The sequence below is a fragment of the Elephantulus edwardii genome, unplaced genomic scaffold (assembly GCF_000299155.1).
Source record: "Elephantulus edwardii isolate Elephantulus edwardi_28Jun2011 unplaced genomic scaffold, EleEdw1.0 scaffold00090, whole genome shotgun sequence".
Lineage (NCBI taxonomy): Eukaryota > Metazoa > Chordata > Mammalia > Macroscelidea > Macroscelididae > Elephantulus > Elephantulus edwardii.
This window is the reverse complement of record NW_006399840.1, coordinates 1,329,953-1,350,592: the sequence shown is the minus strand read 5'-3', so window position 1 is coordinate 1,350,592 and position 20,640 is coordinate 1,329,953. Positions and strand designations below refer to the sequence as shown.

The 20,640-nt window shown below is 45.5% G+C and overlaps 1 protein-coding gene across 1 annotated transcript in view; it reads left to right on the top strand.

Moving 5' to 3' along the window:
• Window positions 1-20,640, top strand: part of RNPEP (arginyl aminopeptidase (aminopeptidase B)) — a 37,943-nt gene that overhangs the window by 16,040 nt on the left and 1,263 nt on the right. The window contains exons 4-10 of the mRNA XM_006890539.1: window positions 7,321-7,437; window positions 8,197-8,432; window positions 11,437-11,550; window positions 12,475-12,587; window positions 12,770-12,878; window positions 14,202-14,426; window positions 19,796-19,938. Coding sequence (XP_006890601.1) covers window positions 7,321-7,437; window positions 8,197-8,432; window positions 11,437-11,550; window positions 12,475-12,587; window positions 12,770-12,878; window positions 14,202-14,426; window positions 19,796-19,938 — 1,057 coding nt within the window. The remainder of the gene's footprint in view (window positions 1-7,320; window positions 7,438-8,196; window positions 8,433-11,436; window positions 11,551-12,474; window positions 12,588-12,769; window positions 12,879-14,201; window positions 14,427-19,795; window positions 19,939-20,640) is intronic.

The following is a 20,640-nucleotide window of genomic DNA, read 5'->3' as shown; positions in this document are numbered from 1 at the left end:
CCCTCCTTTCCCGGCAGAGCATCTGGTGGATTCAAACCGTGTGCCTCTGGGATTGTAGTTGCAGCTCCTTGCCACTAGGCCACCAGAGCTCCCCTGATTTCCTTCTTCTTAAAAATGTTTCTAGAGCTACTAAAAAACTTGCATTTACGAAATAGTTGATAAAAATATTCCTCTGGATTGTACAAGAAAGGAGATACAGGGACCCCTGATAAGACATGGTAGACAAATATTAATCAGAGTTGGTTTCTTTTTCTTCTGCTTCATCAGAGGCTGGACTCTCTTCGTTTTTAGTTTCTCCATTTTCTGCAGCTAAATCTTGTTTAGTTTCTTGGTTAGCCACTTCAGCCTGTTTTCCCTTTGCTCCCCTTATTCCTTTTGTTTGCACTTTTTTGTCAGAAGACTTCTCCTTTCCTGCTACCTTTTTGGGCTTCGTTTCCACTTTTGCAGGCGGCTTAGCTGACAGCCTCGCTGATCTCTTGGGCTCCTCCTTCACTGCACCCTCGGCCGAGCTGACCTTCCTCTTGGGCATGTTGGCAGCAGCGAGGGCTTGTGCCAGGTGCCTGTGGGCACAGAGCCTTCTTGAAGCTGGGTTGCTCTGTCACTGCCTCTCTGCCCGCCGGCCGTGCTGCTGGGACCCGCGGCGGGGGCCAGTCAGATGCTTTTGCATCATCGATAAAGCATACATTCTTCTGATAGTCTCTGCTTTCTGCCAAGATCCATCTGACTTTGGCAATGATAGATCCCTGATGCCACAGCCTTTTCTAAAGCCAGCCTGAACTGGTAGTTCTCTGTCAGTGTACTGTTCTAGCCATTTTTGGATGATCTTCAGCAGTATTTTGTTTGCAAGTAATATTAATGATATTGTTTGGTAATTTCTGCATTCTGTAGTGGATGACCTTTCTTGGGAATGGGAAAAATTGTGCTGGTGTGAAACCTTAGATTGAGCAGTGGTTACCAGAATAGAGCAAGGGAACACAGCATGGTTTAAGACCAAGAAAGGTGTGTATGACGGTTGTATCCTTGCTCTGTACCTATTCAGTCTGTAAGCCGAGCAGATCACTCAAGAAGCTAGACTCTGTAAAGGAGAATGTGGTCTCAGGGTCAGAGGGAGACTCATCAACAAGCTGCATTATGCGGGTGATTCAACCTTGCTTGCTGAAAGTGAGGTAAAATTGAAGTTGTTAGGTCTTCACACTGGACTTAGTAAGGCCAAGGACTCAAGGAAGGGACCAGAGAAAGAAGGGAATCTAAAGAAGCTTTATTAAGGGATCTCCTGGGTAAGATTCCTTGTTCTCAGAGAGAGAAACAGGCTGAGGGACAGACCAGGGAAATACCACACCCTAAAGAAGATTAGGGCAGGTTTTATAGTAAGGGTCTTTGGGGAGGAAAGGGAGGGTCATTCATTCCATTGTGGTTTAGCCAGGTGGGTGGTTTTCTAGGGAGGGAAGGGAGGGGCACTCCATGGTAATTGAGGCTGTTCACTCCCTTTGTTGACATGTTGATGTTCCTTGAATCATTTGTTGTCCCTTTGACCTTGGTCCCAGCCTGGCTGAAGTACTTGGTCAAGATCAGAGACTACAGTCTTCAATATGGATTACATCTTAACATCAAGAAAACAAAAATTCTCACCACTAGGGCATTTGACTGCATGGATCATAACAAACTGTGGCTGACTCAGAAGAATGGGAATCCCAGAACATTTAATTGTGCTAATGCGAAACCTATACTTGGACCAAGAGGCAGTCGTCAGAACAGAGCAGGGCAACACTGCATGGTTCAAAATTGGGCAGGGTGTATGCCAGGGATGTGTCCTGTCTCCCTACCTTTTCAACCTGTATGCAGAACAGATTATCCAAGAGGCTGGGCTCTATGAGGAGAAGTGTGGCGTTAGGATTGGTGGACGATCTATCAACAATCTGCATTATGCGGATGACACAACCCTGCTCACTGAGGAGGACCTCATGCACTTACTGCAGAGGGTCAAGGACTGCAGCCTTCAGTATGGACTGAGGCTCAATGTCAAGAAGACAAAAATTCTCACCACTGGACCAATTGGTAGCGTCAGGATGGATGGTGAAGAGACTGAGATTGTTCACAGCTTCAGTTTGCTTGGCTCCACAGTAAACACTCTTGGCACCAGTAGCCAGGAAATTAAAAGGCGCATTGCCATGGGAAAGTCTGCCGTTAGGGACCTCTCTAAAATACTCAAGAGCAGTGGTGTCTCTCTGGAGACTAAGGTGCGCCTGATACAGGCCATGGTTTTTGCAATCACTTGTTATGCATCAGAGAATTGGACAATGACTAGGGGATAGAAGGAGAATTGATGCCTTTGAGCTGTGGTGCTGGAGAAGAGTATTGAATGTACCATGGACTGCCAAGAAAACAAACAGATTCATCGTAGAGAGGGTTAAACCAGGCTGCTCCTTGGAGGCAAGGATTCTGGGGCTTCGTCTGACATACTTTGGACATGTTGTAAGGAGAGACAGGTCTTTAGAGAGGGACATCATGCTGGGTAGAGTAGAGGGACAGTGCAGGAGGGAAATACCCTCTATGAGGTGGATTGATTCAGTGGCTGGGGTAATCGGGATGGGTGTATCAGAGGCAATGAGATTGGCACAGGACAGAGCAGAGTTTAGGGCTGTTGTACATAGGGTCGCTATGAGTCGCAAATGACTCGACGGCACATAACAACAACAACATGGCCTATAGGCAACATCATGATAGATGGAGAAAAAGATTGAAACTGTCAATGAATTCATCTTACTCGGATCCACAATTCACAGCCTTGGTACCAGCAGTCAGGAGATCATGAAATACATTGCAGTGAAAGGTCTGCAGTCTGGGACCTCCAAATTACTGGGGAACAACAATGTCAGTGTGAGGATTAAGGTGCGCCTCATTCAGATTGTGGTGGTTTCAGTCACTTCCCCTGCATCTGCCCAATGTGTAGGATGACAGAAGAATTGATGCTATTGAGTTGTGAAGTTGGAGAAGAGTTCTGGAGTGTCAGAAGAACAAACATGTCCTGCAAAGATGGCACAGCTTCACCTCACTTACTTTTGGACATATTGTTAGGAGAAGCTATTCCTTGGAGAGGGACATCATGCTTGGAAAGGTGAAGGGTGAGCGAGGAAAAAAAAGAAGACTCTCAACCTGATGTTGACACTGACTGCTGCAGTGGCCTCAAGTATGTTAGAGATGTTGAGGATGGCTCAGGAAAGGACGGGCTTCACATCTGTCGCTCAGAGGGTCACTATGAGTTAACACTCAACTTGATGGCACCCGACAACAGCAGCTCCATTCGGCCAATCCAAGTGACACCTCCATCCCTTTTCAGGAATACACTTGAGAGTGTTTCCCTTCAGATATGTTAACTTTTAAAACCCAGCACACTATGAAAACAGGCCTACGAAAACCCTCTGTATAATAGAGCACACTTAGACTAGCAGACATGGCAACTGAGGCTGAGAAAGTTGGCACAGCATAGAGTAGGTTTCAGGGCTATTGTACATAGGGTCACTGTGAGTCACAAGTGACTTGATGGTACATAACAACAACAATGAATTAACATGATGTCCTTTCCTTACCTGTAGAGCCGTTAAAAGGACCCTGGTGTTCAAGGCATCATGGGCTAACAGTGCCCTGCCTCCCTTTGCAAACTATTTTCTCTGATCTCTCTCTGTTGTGTCGAAATGCATAAACTTCTATTTTGCAGAGTACACTGGGGACATTTTCTTGGTGACATCTAGGAGAGAGGTCCACTCTAGTATTATAAAAATATTTGAAATATTGATATGGTGAGGATTAAAAAAAAATATAGCACAGACTTGGAGCAAGCACATGCTGTTGGAAACATGGAGCTGTTAGACTTTCTTGAGCCAGGATTGCTACAAACCTTCAGCTTATAAGTATGTGTTAAGCACAATAAACTCAATGCAAAAGCATGAAGTATACCTCTATCTGAGTTTAACTCCTTCCACAGCACATTTTTGGTTCCTTAACAAAAAGTTGGAATTAAAAGTTGAGTAGACATTTATGTGAATTTTCAAGGAAAAGAAACTAAACCTTTAGATTTCCCTATATAACTCCTTATCCTCCCTTTTCAAACTTCCTGCCCGTCACTGAGTTGATGATCTTGTTCTGTTTTATTGAACGTATTTCTTTATCAGGTGTAACTATATCACCTCCCCATCCTCCAAAGTTATCTTTATCTGCCCTCATATTTCCATTTTTCTGACTGGACTCAAGCCAGATCTCTTCATCTGAGCCGGGGGGCCTTGTTGTAAATGTCTTTTTTAAAAAGATTTTTTTCAAGTACATTGTATTTTAGGAAACTTTATGTACATTGTATATTACATATCTTGTATATAATGAGGTGACACCTCCCCACCCCCGCCTTCCGCTCAGTTGATTCTTTTTACCTAAAAGTGTGGCCTAGTGGTTAGGAGTTGCACTGCCAACTCAGAGGCAGGAGGTTCGAATCCACCAGCAGCTCCGGAGGAGAAAGATGGGCAGTCTCCTCCTGTGCAGTTTACAGCCTCTTGAAACCAACTGGAGGGTCAGCTGTGAGTCATTTCCAACTTGAAGGCGCATGACGACACCTATAAACAAGCTCTAGTCTCTGGTAGCTCTGTTGTTAATGTGCCCTCATGTCGTCTGGGACAACAGCTCTGAACCCGGCCCTATCCTGAGCCAGTCTCAGTGTCTCCCACACACCTGTATGCCCAATGCCCCAGCTGCTCTGATAGACCTACAACAAAGCAAAGAAACAATCGCTTTGCATATATCTACTTACGGCTCAGTCCTCCTTCCCTTCTTATCCAGGTCTCTTAGAAGAATAGCACACGTGTGCTCAGATTCCCGTACCCCATGACTGCTTCCCTGTATTGGAATCTAGTTACCCTTCTCTTATGCCCTAGAAAGGCCTAGAATCCTAGAGGCCATTGGTCTTAAAATGGATAAATTATATTGATACTTTTCAGTCCTTAGTGTTTGGTCCTTTTTTATCTGCCCTTCTCTGGCTTCCATGACAGAACTGTGTCCTGCTTTTGGAACTTACTGCCTGTTCCTTCGTGGTCTTCGATGGGGAACTCTTTTCCGCCTGGTCCACATGAAGTCTTTTGTTGATGTTATTATGTGCTGCGAAGACTGAACCGACTCACAGCTGCCCCAGACTGCAGTCCTTGCCCTGCCTGGTCTACTCTACTAAAATGCTGTTCTTGGGGGGAGCTCACTTGTTGTCACTTTTCACTGTGATTTAGGTGAAAGTTTACAGAACCAAGTTTGTTTTCCATTCAGCCATTGGTGCATATCATGCCTTTTTGACAGTGATTATAGTCCCCACAATCTCATAGCAGTTTTCGCACTTTCTTGCTGTTTCCCATTTTTCTAAGTCCTTTGCTGCTTTCTAATCATTCTTCCAGGGCAAATGCTGGTCTTTGATCTTCCCTCATTAGTTCTAGGAGGTGTGTACCTCCTTGCTCACCCAGGTTGTTTTGCTTTGGGTGGGTTTTTTTTTCTGTATTTAACAAGAGTACAGCAGCTAGAGGAAATCTCTCAGCCATACCTGTCAATTTTACTTATTTGTATAAAAGGCTCCCATCTTCCTGAGGACCCAGCTCTGTAACTTAACCACTAAGGCCCTTGTGACTGGCCTTGGGTGTATCACCTCCCCCTAGCAGATGGATCTTGTGGGGTTTTTATTTTGATTTTTGTTTTCTTTTCACCTCTGTTTCTCCTCTATTGTTGAGGTAAATCCCAAGCAGAGCATTCATCTACACAAGGCCAAATGGGTAACATTGGCCCAAAACCCAAAGCTGGGAAGGCAGGAAGGGGCAGGAAAGAAGGATAATGGAATTGGGAAGCCCCCAGAGCACTGTTGCATTCAAGGTTGTAACTAATGCCATGTATAAACTTGAACGGAAAAAGCCATTTGCTCTGCAAATTTTACCTAATGTACATGAAAAAGAAAACTCTAAATATTTAGTAAATTGGAAGAATCATGTATCTAGCTCTCATATGTACTCGTTCGTTTGGTCTGATTTTTATTTATGTGTCTATTTTTGTTTTGTTAGACTGTTTAAAAGTAAGTAGCTCAGCATGCTTTTTCTAAAGACTAAAGTAAGAAAGGTAACAGTTCTCTATTCACATTGCCTCTTAAGGTTCTTTTTAATTCCCAAGATTCTGTTTGGAGAATCCTTCCTAGATTTCTCCTAAAACAGGGACAAGAGGCCTCTCCTCCATATTCCCTTTCAAGGAGGGAGGTCTGTCCCTTTGAGGATGTAATCTTCTAATAAATCTATCTTTATTCTGTTACTTTTAAAAAACACCTCCAAAATACAAGGACAATCAGCAGCACATAACAACAACAATAATAGCATCTCCAAAAAAACAACAACAGCAAACCAACCAGGAGTAAGAAGCAGTGACTTTCTGTGGTTAGGAACCTCTCTAAAGTACTCAAGAGCAATGGTGTCTCTCTGGAGACTAAGGTGCGCTGAAACAGGCCATGGTTTTTGCAATCACTTGTTATGCATCAGAGAATTGGACAATGACTAGGGGGGATAGAAGGAGAATTGATGCCTTTGAGCTGTGGTGCTGGGTAGTGAGTGTACCATGGACTGCCAAGAAAACAAACAGATTCATCCTAGAGAGGGTTAAACCAGGCTGCTCCTTGGAGGCAAGGATTCTGGGGCTTCGTCTGACATACTTTGGACATGTTGTAAGGAGAGACAGGTCTTTGGAGAGGGACATCATGCTGGGTGGAGTGGAGGGACAGCGCAGGAGGGGAAGACCCTCTATGAGGTGGATTGATTCAGTGACTGGGATAATCGGGATGGGTGTGTCAGAGGCAATGAGATTGGCACAGGATAGAGCAGGTTTTAGGGCTGTTACATATAGGGTCGCTATGAGTCGCAAATGACTCGACGGCACGTAACAACAACAACAACAATATATAAACCACTGTATGATAGGCCTTTATATTCTGTCTTATTTAATCTTTACTGCTTGGAAACTGAGCGTGGTTACCAGTTTTGCAAGGCTGCCTCGCTGTGGGTAGTAACCAGCAAACCCCCTGGGTTTGGGCCCCGTGGCCACCGCTGTTCTGGTCTCTTGGGCCCTTGTTTCTCGAGCACGGTGACCAGCTTCATAGATCTGAGCAGCTTTTCCCGATCGAGCCTCTCCTGACTTGGTGGCTGGCTGAATTGCCACATTCCTTTGGCTCAAGTGTGAGAAAGGCCAGTTTTCTCTCCATCGTCGTGTCTTCAGAGTCAGGCCCCTCTGGTCTCTCAGTACCGTTCTACTCTCCCTGTCATGCAGGAGCCGTGTGTGGGCTGAGCCCTGCCTGATTGACGCCGCCAAGAAGGAGTACAATGGGGTGATAGAAGAGTTTTTGGCCACAGGAGAGAAGCTTTTTGGACCCTACGTGTGGGGAAGGTATGGCATCACTTTGGCTTCAGTGGCTTTTGTTGAGCTTGTCTCTCTCTTCCAGTGTGGCCTCTCCTTTTCCTGTCTCCTAGAGCAACATCTACCTTATCCCAGAAGTGACAGAAGCAGAACTAGGAAGAAGGGATGCACCAGCCTCTTGTGCTGTTGATGAGGGAGTGTCTCTGGGATGGGGGCGGCTTCTGAGATGTTAAAAATGTGCTTCACAGTTTGAGACACAAAAAAAACACATCTTGGAGGAACTTTGCGGACCTGTCTTTCCTTGTGCTGGACATTCAGCTCATACTCCATGTTTTCCCATGCCATTTTAAATTTTTTATTATTTTGTGTGTGTGTATCGTCGAATCCGATCCGACTGGTACAGGAGGACATTGCCCCTCCTTCTCCAGCAGAGTATCTGGTGCATTCGAACTGCTTGCCTTTGGGTTCTGTGCCTTTTTTTGGACTGTAGTCTCTTTAGAGATGAGGGTCCTTTTCAGCCTGTGTGCCCTCAAATTGACCTGCCATGAGCTAAATGACATAGAGCCGCTCATCTGCTCACACCCTTCTTGAAGAGTGGCCTGTGAGTAAGCAGACCTCACCTGGAGAAGGAAGTCGCAGGCTGTTGGGGAAGCGTCTTGGGAGAAGGACCACATGGCCCCTGGGACTGAGTGGCTGCATCTCTCCGAGCCTGGAGGCGGGGGAAGTCACGGCTCAGGAGGTGAGGCGGGGGAGCTGGGGCCTGTCTGTGACCTCTTGTCTTCCCCACAGGTATGACGTGCTCTTTATGCCGCCCTCCTTTCCGTTTGGAGGCATGGAAAACCCTTGTCTGACCTTTGTCACCCCGTGCCTGCTAGCAGGGGACCGCTCTCTGGCTGATGTCATCATCCATGAGATCTCCCACAGCTGGTTTGGGAACCTGGTTACCAACGCCAACTGGGGCGAATTCTGGCTCAATGAAGGCTTCACCATGTATGCCCAGAGGAGGATCTCCACCATCCTCTTCGGTGAGTCTCTCCTCTCTCGGTGCACCCCCTCCTGCTCTGCAGCCCCTGCAGTGTTGCTTGGAGAGCTGGGGGCAGAGATGAGTATGAAGGGCAGAGGTAGTAGAACTGTCTGAGGTCATGTCGCCTCAGGTGGAAGGCTAAATCTAGACCAGAGCTATTTTAGGTACATAATTCTCACTTTGTTGCATATTCAGTACAATCAGGTAATGGTGAAGAACCTCAAAGTCACTGTCATTGAATCATTTGACTCCTAAATGACCGCACAGGATGGACAGGGTAGCATTGCCTGGTAGGATTTCCAGAGCTGTAGATCTCTGGGATCTGATGTAATATTTTTCAGTCAACACACTGTGCAACCAGAGTTTAATGGTGAGGAGAGGATCCCAAATAGTACCTTGAATGAATGAACTCATGGGTGAACCCAAACTCCCTGTAGTCCCTCTTTGCCTCCTGTACTCCCTTTACGCTCCCCACACTCCCTCCAACCTCCCACCCTCACCTTCTGCAGCCACCTGATGCTCTGTTCTCTCAAAGTAAGCATAAGGGGGGCAGGGAGTTATTCAGGGTCATACACTCAGAGCACTGGTTAAGTTTAAAAATGAATCAAAACGTCCTTCTGGTATTCCTGTTGAATACCAGATTTCTGCTAGGCACTTTAATAAAAAAGTATGTGTTTCAACAATTTCACAGTAATCCTATAAAACAGATACTGTTATTTCTATTGTGTATATGAGAAAGCTACAACTCAAAATGGATAAGAAATGAGCTGAGCAACTTAACTAAGGTTATGGAGAGTTAAGGTATCTGCTTCACTTTACTCAGAGTCCCATTTATTTAATCTTTCTTATTTAGAGAATATTAGTTTCTGTAATTAAACCCATGTAGATAAGACTGTACGTATTTAATACAGTGCATTATCCCTGTACAAATGGAAGAAATAATTAAGTTTAACATTTCTAGACCAATATGGCTGTTAATTGTCCCATTTATTTTATAGATAGGACATTTGTTTAATATGTATTTGTCATATATGAAAAAAACGCAAGGAAAAAAAATCGACCAGTAATTCAGAGAACAGAGAATAGGTTTCCCTGGTATTCAAAAGATAGCATTCCTGTGAAACCTTCTGTAAGCTGAAACAGTGTAAAGTAAAGAATCTATATCTATTCATTTGTGTGGAAAACATTTTGAGCATGCTCAAGCCACAGAAATTACCAAATTACACATAAAATCTCAAAAAAGATAATGTCAAGTTGAACAGAGGATTCTTTGGCAAAAGGAACATGCTTTTTCTCTGAGTACTGGTTTGATAGAGATGGGCAAATCAGAAACTGGCTATTTCTAAAAGGGAGATCTTAGGGTAGGAGGCATGTTACTAAGATGATCAAAAGGGGGCAAGACCTCCACAATATACATGAACAAAATATAGTGTAAATGAAACTACTTAAATAAATGAATTTTTTTTTAAATTAGCAGAATGTCACAGAGTTTAGAGCTATGACAGCTGGAAGCCGAGTGTACATTCTGGGGAAGGAGCTCAGGGACATTACTGAGGGTGCACGCTGCCTCTTCAGCGGCTCACTGCTCCCTGGAAAACAAACACTGAAGCTTCCCTTTTTGCCTCTTTTTGTAGAATTAAAGAGCACTGTGCGTTTCTTTCGGTTGGTGGAAACAAGTAGTAATAGGGTTCTTTTGAAAAAGTAACAGAAGTAAACTTTTTGAAAAGTGGGGCCACTTGTGTATATCCTTTGTCTCTGAATGATCAGACCATACCTGGATTTACAACCAGGTTTCTGTTCACTTAATAAAGTTGAACATTTTTCCAAGTTACTAAATTTTTCTTTAAAGACTTACTGCGTAATAGGATTTTTTAAATATCATTCTCAGACCAACCTCCACTTGTTGCTTTATTCTGTCAAGTTGGAACTGACATGTAGCTGACCTTCCAGCGAATTTTCTAAGGCTTTAGATCACATGGGAAGGGATTGCCCATCTTTCTACCTTGTAGTAGCAGCTGGTGGATTCAAACCATGTGCCTTAGGGTTGACAATGTAACTTCTTACCTCTGGGCACCAGAGCTCAGTCTCCAGTTCCATAAGCTGTTGCCAGTTTTTTGTTGAAAAATTTTGATGAACATTCTTACAAAAAGAGCTTAATATGTGTCTCACCTTTTTTCAGTTCAATAATCACTTGCTAGCAAAATAATTTCAGTGTCTGAACATTTTGAAGATTTTTTTAGTATGTGCAGTTGCATTGCCTCCCAGATTGTATATATACAAATTTACATTTTCATCCAAAGTGCCTACAGCAGGAGTCTACTTCTGAAAAGGTTTTGAATTAAGCACAAGAATCTTATGGAGCAAAATATTATTATCCCATTGAGCAGATGAAGAAACTGAGGCTGAAAGAGGTTAAGACCAGAGTTAGTTAAGCTCAGAGTTAGGCCATATAGTAAGTTGTAACCCTGATTGATTGAAAAACCAAGTCATCTTCCTTATTACTAGGACCAGAAGGAGCTTTAGGGAGTGTTGGACACATTCTGTGCCACTTTTTCATTTCTTAAAGCAGCAGACAGTTAGATGTTCATAAACAATCAAATTATCTCCTCTATGAATGAAACTACATTGACAAAGCAAAGTTAAGTGCCAGAGGACCAGGTGTAAACTCTTCCTCCCCCCGTCATTCGTGGCGCTGACTGAGGGTCTGCACACACCAGTCCTTTGCAGCCACAGGTTGCTAGGAGCGCAGTTGGAGACCCATGGGGCCACCGTCATAACGTGTCCTGCTGCTGACCAAAAGGCTGCACGTTCCTGGTGGTTCAGATCTACCGGCGTCTCTACAGAAGGATGATACACCACACTTCAGAGCCTTGGAAACCCAAGGAGGAGATGTTTATACCTGAAGGTGAACCTCAGATAGCCATTGTTCTCTAACCACCAGAGGGCACATGTCTGTGTGATGTCTGCGACTGAGTCCAGGGACTCACAACTTGTATTTGCTTCAGGGGCTGCTTATACTTGCTTGGAGGCTGCTACCGGAAGGGCACTGCTTCGGCAGCACATGGACATCACGGGCGAGGATCACCCCCTCAACAAGCTCCGAGTGAAGATTGAGCCAGGTAGTCTGCCCAGCATCTGTCTCATCTCCAGATGGAGAGGCAGAGAGCCCCGAGCTGCTTAGGCTTCCTGTTGACCAGTGCACACTACCTTCTTTGGTTGTGAGCTCTTTTCAGCCTCTCAGCAGGTTGGGGTCTGGCTGTTTCAGCAGTATAGGAGTTCTGTGCAGTTCTGAATCCTCACCTTGGCTTTATATTCAACAGGTCCATATAATTTATAAGGCATACTTTTTTTTTTATAATCAAGTCAGACCTGTTACTTGTTAGAACAATTGTTAGCCTAATGTGACTGAGGACAATTTAATTGGCTTGTCCAAGGTCATAACACAAGCGCACAGCCAGAACTCGGCTTCAGAGCCTCCATCTCCACATTCAGAGCTTTTTTTAATTTTCTCACCTACTTTGGATTGAATGAATGCAATTAAAGCTAGTGTTCCTCGGTTGTGAAGTTGAACTTTTTGCAGACTGGCAGTTAGTTTGTTTTAGTCTAGACCAGTCACGGAAATAGCATGTTGTTGTTCTGGGGTGGGGCGGTCAGATAGGAAATGGTCAGTGATTGGATCAGACAAGGCACCCTTTGCTCAGGCTGGAGAACTAATGGAGCCCCGCCTGAGCTGAGGGGATCCCAGGAATAAGGAAACATACCAGCTCCTCTGTACTCTTACTGAGTGCGTAGCTGATGACTATAAGATCGTCTTTGAAGTACCTTGGGAGAGGTGGAAATGGATCGGTCTGGATGCATTTTTGGCCTTGCCATTTCTGAAGAAGCAGAATTCTGATCTCTATGGAGGGTCTCTGAGTCTGGCCCTGGAGAAGGACAGGAAAGGTTTGGCCACATCCTGGCAATCAGTGGGGTGACAGATGGCACCCTCACCTCTGAGACTTGGCTACAAACGCTCAACTCTTGTTCGCTTTCTCCTCCTCCAGGTGTTGACCCAGATGACACGTACAACGAAACCCCCTATGAGAAAGGCTTCTGTTTCGTCTCCTACCTGGCCCACTTGGTGGGCGATCAGGATCGGTTTGACAATTTTCTCAAGGTATAGTCAACCTGTCAAATGAGGGGCAAAGGAAATGAAACAGATAAAGCAGCTGGGCTAGTGTGCCAGGGTAGAGGCAGGGGGCACATGAAGTGAGGGGTCGGAGGAGGGCCTATAAAATAGAGGCGGTCCACTCCCCGAGGGGTCCAGGGTGGCTCTGACAAGCACCTCCCTTCTCCCAGGCCTATGTTGATGAGTTTAAATTCCAAAGTATCTTAGCTGACGACTTTCTGGAATTCTACTTGGACTATTTCCCTGAGCTGAAGGAAAACAAAGTGGACTGCCTTCCAGGTAAGCAGCAGAACTCACCCACAGTTCGCAGGACACTTCCAGGATGCAGCAAGGAGTCATACCCAGTTTACATTCAAAAAGACTAAGGTGGGGTCGGGAGCCCCAGTGGCTGAGCGGTGAGGCGCTCCCCTGCCAGCAGAATTTGAATCCAGCAGTTGCTCCATGGGAAAACGATGGAGATGGGAGAAAGAACATCATTTCCTCCCATGAGATTTAACAGCCTCTGAAAACCCGCTGGAGGGTCAGGTGTGAGTCAGTTCTGACTTGCCGGGACATAAACAAAAACAACAACAAGGTAGAGAAGGAAAATACTGCACCCAAATCATCTAGAAAGTGGTGTTTTTGAGAGCACACCACAGGAGCCCAGGCATGATGTCATAAAAATGGTTTCCAGTGACTCTTCTCTGCCTCAGTTTTCCCCATTCCTTTCTATTTTCTGTCCCTTATTTTTTTTTTTTTTGCACCTGAACACACATCATCAGATCTTTAGTCTCTGCCCAGAGAGGAGCTGCTGATGCCATGCTGAAGCTCGCAGGGCAGCGGCCTGGCTGAGGGTCAGGAAATCCCAACCGTGCCTCAAGTCCACCCCAGTGGCCGTGCTGACAGGGACTGGGAGGCCCTGCCTCCTGAGAGTGGAGATCAGCTTGTCATGGCTGAGCCCGTCCCTTAGACGTGCCCCGCATGGTGTTTCCTGCCCTGAGTCACTCTGGGATTGTGGTGATGAAGTCAGCTACCCCCTGGCAGCTGTGCTTGGTCTGACTTGAAGCAGCACTTACACTCGGGCCGAAGCCTGCGTGTCACAAGTGAATGACATGATTGTCATAGGAATGCTTGTTGTGACAAGGCAGCATAATCCTCATGATAGCCAAGAAAGATCAGGCCCTCCTCATTTACAGATAGTGGCCCAGAGAGGTACAGTTAGTCACCTGCCCGTGGTCTCCCGGCTAGTTAATAACGGAGCTGAGCTAGGAGCCCAGTAAGGCTAGGAAACCATCTGTCAACTTGGTTCTAAAAATACAATGTTCATTTGGAACAAAAAACCCCCAAATAAGCAAAAAAACCAAACAACCCCCCAAAACACAACAAAACAACAACAACCTAACAAGCCCCATAAGCCCCTTTTCCCCTCTACTGTAGAGCAAGTCCAGTCTTCTTGGGAGCTCGCTGAAACAAGTAGTGTTAAAGTGGAGAAAGAGTGGGATGGAGAGAGCAGAAGGAATATCAAGGTATCTGAGTTGTTCAGGCAAGTTGCTGTCCTCTGCTCCTGCCACAGACGTCTTCTACTACTTCTCCTGCCCTGTGTCGTCTTCTACTACTAACCAGGTTTCGAGTTTGACCGATGGCTGAATACTCCTGGCTGGCCCCCCTACCTCCCTGATCTCTCTCCTGGGGACTCACTCATGAAGCCCGCCGAGGAGCTGGCCCAGCTCTGGGTGACTGAGGAACCAGACATGAAGGCCATTGACGCCGTGGTTATTTCTGCCTGGAAGACCTACCAGCTGGTCTACTTCCTAGATAAGATCCTCCAGAAGTCCCCTCTCCCTCCTGGTGAGTAAACCCCGGCTATTTGTTTCAGCTTCGTGAATTGAGGCATGTTATGTGGAGCCAGTCCTTGGAGAAGGACATGATGTGTGGAGGGGGAGGGTCAGCGGAGGAGGATATACCCTGAATCCTCAAGAGGTGAATTGACACAGTGACAAAGGGCTCCAGTACATCCGCGATGATGAGGATGGCTCAGGACAGGGCAGGGTTCAGATCTGTTCGTAGGGTTGCTACGAGTTGTAGATGACACAGGAAGAACTGTTTGTATTGGGCCAGAGAGAGAGACTCAGAAATGTTGTGAGGGTTGCCTTGGGCAACTGCCAGATGCCATCAGGGGGCTGGTAGGTGAACACAGCACTTCTGCAAGGAGTATGGCAGTAGAGTAAAAAAGGCATTGCTGTGGAGTCAGAGAGCTCTGGTGGCCTAGTGGCAAGAAGCTGTGCTGTAATCCTGATGGCATGTGGTTCAAGGCCACCAGTCGCTCTGCGGAAAAGGGATGAGCAGTCTTCTCCTGTGTGATTAACTACCTCTGAAAACCTGCTGGAGGGACAGCTGTGGGTCATTTCTGACTCGATGGTATACAACAGCATCATGGAGTCAGAACCAACCCATAGCGGACTCTTGCAGGTTTTCAAAGGCTATAAAGCCTGATGGATTCAAACCATCTACCTTTGGGTTGGTAGCACAACTTGTTAGCCCCAGACCATCAATAACCCCTGTGGCAATAGGAGAATACGCTTTTGCAGGGAATCTCAGGTTTGGTCAGATTGCCACAATAAGTCAAACAACACATTAAAGCAAGTTAAGGCATTATTTTGGTTTTCCTGGATTTAGAAGAGGTTGTGGTACTAGGGATATTATAGCTAATGTTAGATGGGTCTTGGCAGAGAGCAGAGAATACCAGAAGAATGTCTATCTGTGTTTCATTGATTATGCAAAGGCATTTGACTGTGTGGATATTAACAAGCTGTGGCTGACTCTGAGAAGACTGGGAATCCCAGAACATTTGATTGTGCTAATGCGAAACCTATACTTGGACCAAGAGGCAGTCGTCAGAACAGAGCAAGGAGACACTACATGGTTCAAAATCAAGAAGGGGGTCCGTTAGGGATGTATTCTGTCTCCATACCTTTTCAATCTGTATGCAGAACAGGTCATCCGAGATGCTGGGCTGTACGAAGAGGAATGTGGCATCGCGAGTCATCAACAACCTGCATTATGCAGATGACACAACCCTGCTTGCTGAAACTGAGGAGGACCTGAAGCGCTTGCTGCAGAAGGTCAAGGACTGCAGCCTCCTATATGGACTGAAGCTCAGCATCAAGAAAACAAAGATTCTCACCACTGGACCAATTGGCAGCATCAGTATGGATGGTGAAGAGATTGAGATAGTTAACAGTTTTAGTTTACTTGGTTCCACACTCAACACTCTTGGTAACAGCAACCAGGAAATCAAGAGATGAATTGGATTGGGAAAGTCAGCTGTGAGGGACCTCTCAAGAGTATTGAAGAGCAACGACGTCAGGCTGGAGACTAAGGTGCGCCTGATCTGGGCTCTACTCTTTGAAATTACGTGCGATGCATCAGAGAGTTGGACAGTGAATAGAGTTGATAGAAAGAGAATTGATGCCTTTGAGCTGTGGTGCTGGAGAATAGTGTTGACTATACCATGGACTGCTAGGAGAACAAACAGGTTTGTCCTGGAGAAGGTGAAGCCAGAATGCTCCTTGGAGTTAAGGATTCTGAAGCTTCGTCTGACATACTTTGGGCACGTTGCAAGGAGGGACTGGTCCTTGGAGAGGGACATCATGTTTGGCACAGTGGAGGGGCGGCAAAGGAGAGGAAGACCTTCGATGAGATGGATCGATTCTGTGGCTGGAGTGGTGGGAATAAGTGTGTTTGAGATGGCTAGGTTGGCAGAGGATAGAACAGCATTTAGAGCTCTTGTACATAGGGACGCTATGAGTTGCAAACGACTCAATGGCACATAAAAACAAAACAACAAAGTGCATATAAATGCTAGATTCACTCTATATTATAGTCTGTTAGAAGGAGCTCTCTAGTGTGTTGTGCCTCATGTCTCCTGAAGTTTGAAGCCACCAGCTGCTATGAGGGAGAATGATGGGCATTTTCCTCCCTTAAAAAAATTAATTGAGGGTCTCTGTGATTCAGCACTGACTTGAGGGCCAAAGTAGAGAATGCTAGAAGGATGTTTATCTGTGTCTAATTGACTGTTCAATGACATTTGACTATGTGGATCACAAAAATTATGGCTAAAAATGATAATCTCAGAGCACTTTGTTGTTTTCATGCAAAACCTATACCTAGACCAAGAAGGTGTGTCTGAACAGAGCAAGGGGACACTGCATTGTTTAAAATAAGGCAGGGTGTGCATTAAGGTAATATCCTTTCTCCATACCCTTTCAATACGTGTGTAGAGCAAATCATTCGAGTAGCTGGAGGGTATGAAGAAGACAGTGGCATCAGGATCAGAGGAAAACTCATCAACAACCTGTGTTATGCAGGTGGCACAGACTTGCTTACTAAAACTGAGGAAGACTTGAAGTGCTTGCTGCATAAGATCAAGGACTGTAGCCTTTAATGGATTCCATTTCAACATCAAGAAAACATCACCGGGCCAGTAAGAACATCATGATACATGGAGAAAAGTGCTCAATAATTTTGTCTTAATTGGATCCACAGTCAACATCCTTGAATGGTTAGGGTTAGGATTAGCAGTTTATTAGCAGTCAAGAAATTTAAAGACCAGTTGCATTGGGAAAGTCTGCTATCTGAGACTTCTCCAGAGTTCTAAAGAACAATGATGTCGATTTTAAACAGTAAGACATGCCTGATCCACGCCTGTGCGTCTGAAGGTTGGACAGTGGCTAAGGATGACAGAAGAATCTACGCCTTTGTATTGTGGTGCTGGAGAAGAGTACTGACCCTCCCATGGACTGGCAAGAGAACAAACGCATTTGTCCTGGAGAAAGTGAAACCAGGAGGCTAGGATGGGGAAACTCTTTCGTCACGTACTTTGAGCATGTTGTAAGGAGGGGCCAGTCCTTGGAGAAGAACATCATGCTGGGAAAGGTCAGCGTAAGAGAGGGTTGACACAGTAACAAGGAACTCAGGGGTGTCTGAGTATGTGAGGTAAGGTAGGGCAGGGTCTGGAACCGTTGTTCTTAGGTTCTCAATGAGTTAGAGTTAACTTGACAGCATATAGCAGCAGCATCATGAATATGTTGTAAGAACCGCCAGCAAGTGACACAGAGACAAAGTAAGCATGTGCTGTTAGAAAAAAAATGGAGCAGATAGATTTGCTCAACGAAGGGTTTTCATAAATGTGCCTCAATTAGTAAAAGAAAACACAACAATACCTGGGAAGTACATAATGTTCTATGTGCTGTTGGAGCTGATCTCGCTCATGGCTGACACTCCAGCTGCTTTTCAGAGCCAGTTAATCACATGGGAGGAGGGTGTACGTCTTTCTCCCATGCAGCTCCTTAGCACTGGGCTGCCAGAGTTCCCTACAGTGACGTCTCCTGCAGTTGAAGGAGGTTTGCTTAGAGGGTAAGTTCTTAGGGAAGGAAAGAGTAAAGGTAAGCATTTAACTCCTTAGTTTATCTGAGAAACTCTTCTAAGTACTTCACACCTGTCAAGTCATGTAGCCCTTATCACTGCTCTAAACTAGTAGATAGAGAAATAGATATGCAGCTGCTGGGGAGTGGACTCCTGGTGACCGTAGGTTCAACAGGACAAAGGATAAGATGGCCCTGCGTCATCCTCTTCGCTGGCATACTCTCTCCCTTCATGCCAGTCCATCTCATCAAGGGCCTCCTTCTCCCTCACCTTCACTGACCGTTTCACCAAACATGATGTCCTCCTCCATAGTGACTCCTTCTGATGACGTGATCCAAGCAAGCAAGCCTGACAGTGGTCTGTTGTAATCACTAAGGTTTTTCAGAAAGAAATAGCTAGGCTTTTTCTTCCACGTCTTCATTTGTTTTTTTAAAAAAATTATTTTTGGTGTGTGTACCGTCAAATTGGATCTGACTGGTACACGAGTAGATTGCCCTTCCTTCTCCAGCAGAGCATCTGGTGGATACAAACCACGTACCTCTGGGGCTGCAGTGCAGCTTCTTGCCACTTGGCCACCAAAGCTCCCTTCTCTACTTCATTTGTAAGCTCTACTAAAAGCCTGCCCACCAGTGGGTGCCCTTGCTCGTGTTTGAAAAGTTGATGGCAGAGCCCCGGCAGCATGGCAACATGGAAGCCACCCCCGTACAACACCCTAAGAGGTGGGTGGTGGGGGAAGCAGATGGTATCATGATAATTCCCAGGTAACAACAGAGGCACAAGTACATCGTGTAAGTAGTGGGTCTGGGCTTTGAATGCACTCAGCCTAAGCTTTGTGTTCTTAAAAACTCTGCCATTGCTCAGTCAGCAATACGAATCACCAAATGATGCACACCCATGTTTATCACCACTTTGTTAACAATCGGAGTTGGAAACAACTTAAGTGCCCATCAACAAATGAATGGATGGAGAAGTTGTGGTATATTCACACAATGGAATACTACAGTGCATTGAAAAACAAGGAACTCATGAAATACTATTCAGAATGGGCGACTCTGGAGGATATTATGCTGAGTAAAACAGCACTGACCTCGGGGTTGGGGAGAGACTGAGAAAGATGGGTTCAATAATGTACACTGCATTGAAACAGATGAGGGAGAAAACTGTTTAATAGGGATATGTGATTAGGTATTTTTGTCATGACAGGAGTTTACAGTGAAGGCTACGTGATGGAGTGGACCTGGAGAGGGGAGGGTTTGTAAAACAATGAAAGAATTTTTCTTTTACTTTTCCAGGAGGGTAGTGTACTGGGGGGAGGGTTGGGAGGGGAGAAAAGTACAACAATGAATGAATGGAAATCCAAAGTCTCTGTAAATTTTCATGGGAATTAATAATTTTTTTTTTTAAAAAAAGAATCACCAAATGGTAATTTTTACAAAAGAAATAAAAGCAGAGTTGACTTCTGGGAAATATGTGGCAAAAGATAAAGTAGGGCAGGCTTTTTTAGGGGGAGATGTGTGCTTTAATCTGAGAAGGTTGACAATAAGAAAAAGATCTAAAGGTTTGTTAGAACAGGAGAATTGCGACTTCAGAACGTGAAATGAATAATACAAATGGTGAAAGGGCCATCGGGAACCTCGTTGAAGTGGACCCCCAGTGCCCCCAGTACACTTGGAGGACCTGAGGGTGGACACTCAGTGTCCTGAGAACGGGTTCCCCTGCTCCTGGAGTGAGGCCTCTAACACTTTGGCTTTACTGGCAGAGTTACGAACCGCCCTTTTCTTTCTCTTTCATAGGGAATGTGAAAAAACTTGGAGAGGCATACCCCAACATCTCAGATGCCCGCAATGCAGAGCTGAGGCTGCGATGGGGTCAAATTGTCCTTAAGAATGACCACCAGGAGGATTTCTGGAAAGTGAAAGAGTTCCTGCAGAGCCAGGTGGGTGACCCTCATCTGCATTCATCCCTGGGGCACAGAGTGGGCCTCTCAGGAGGACTTCCCCAGACAGCACCTCATCAGAGCCCCAGGGTGTGACCTTTTCAGGAGTTGCAGGGGTGGGTGGCTTCCTGGAGGGCCCTGAGATTAAGCGAGCTTGCTTGTGGAGGAAGGAAAGCCTGTGGGCTTGGAGAGCTTTTTGTCTTTAGGTTTTAGGAAAATATACACAACAGAACGTACACCATTGCTCTGTTCACATTGTGCTGCTGGTCTCACTGTCCTTTTGCCAATCATCCCATTGCCATTAATGTAAAACAAACCACCTTTGGTTTCTGTAGATTTGCTTATTTCATATAAATATGAAATAAGAAATTGCACAATAGCAGGTCCTTCTTTGACTGTCTCTTTTGCTTAGCATACTGTTTTCAAGTTCCCTTCAAGATGTGGCCATAACTCAGAACTTCGTTTTTCTTTATGCCTGGCTGAACAGTATTCTGTGGTGTGTCTAGGAGCTGCGTGTTGGCTGGTGAGGCCCGAGGATTAAATGGTTCCCTAAACTATGGGGTTCCAGGTGGCAGAGTGGGTAAAGAATTAAGCTGCCAGGCAGAAGGTTGGTGGTTTGAACACACCAGCTGCTCCCTGGGAAAAATGTGAGCAGTCTGCTTCCACAGAGATTTAATCCTTGGAAACACGATGAGCAGCTAC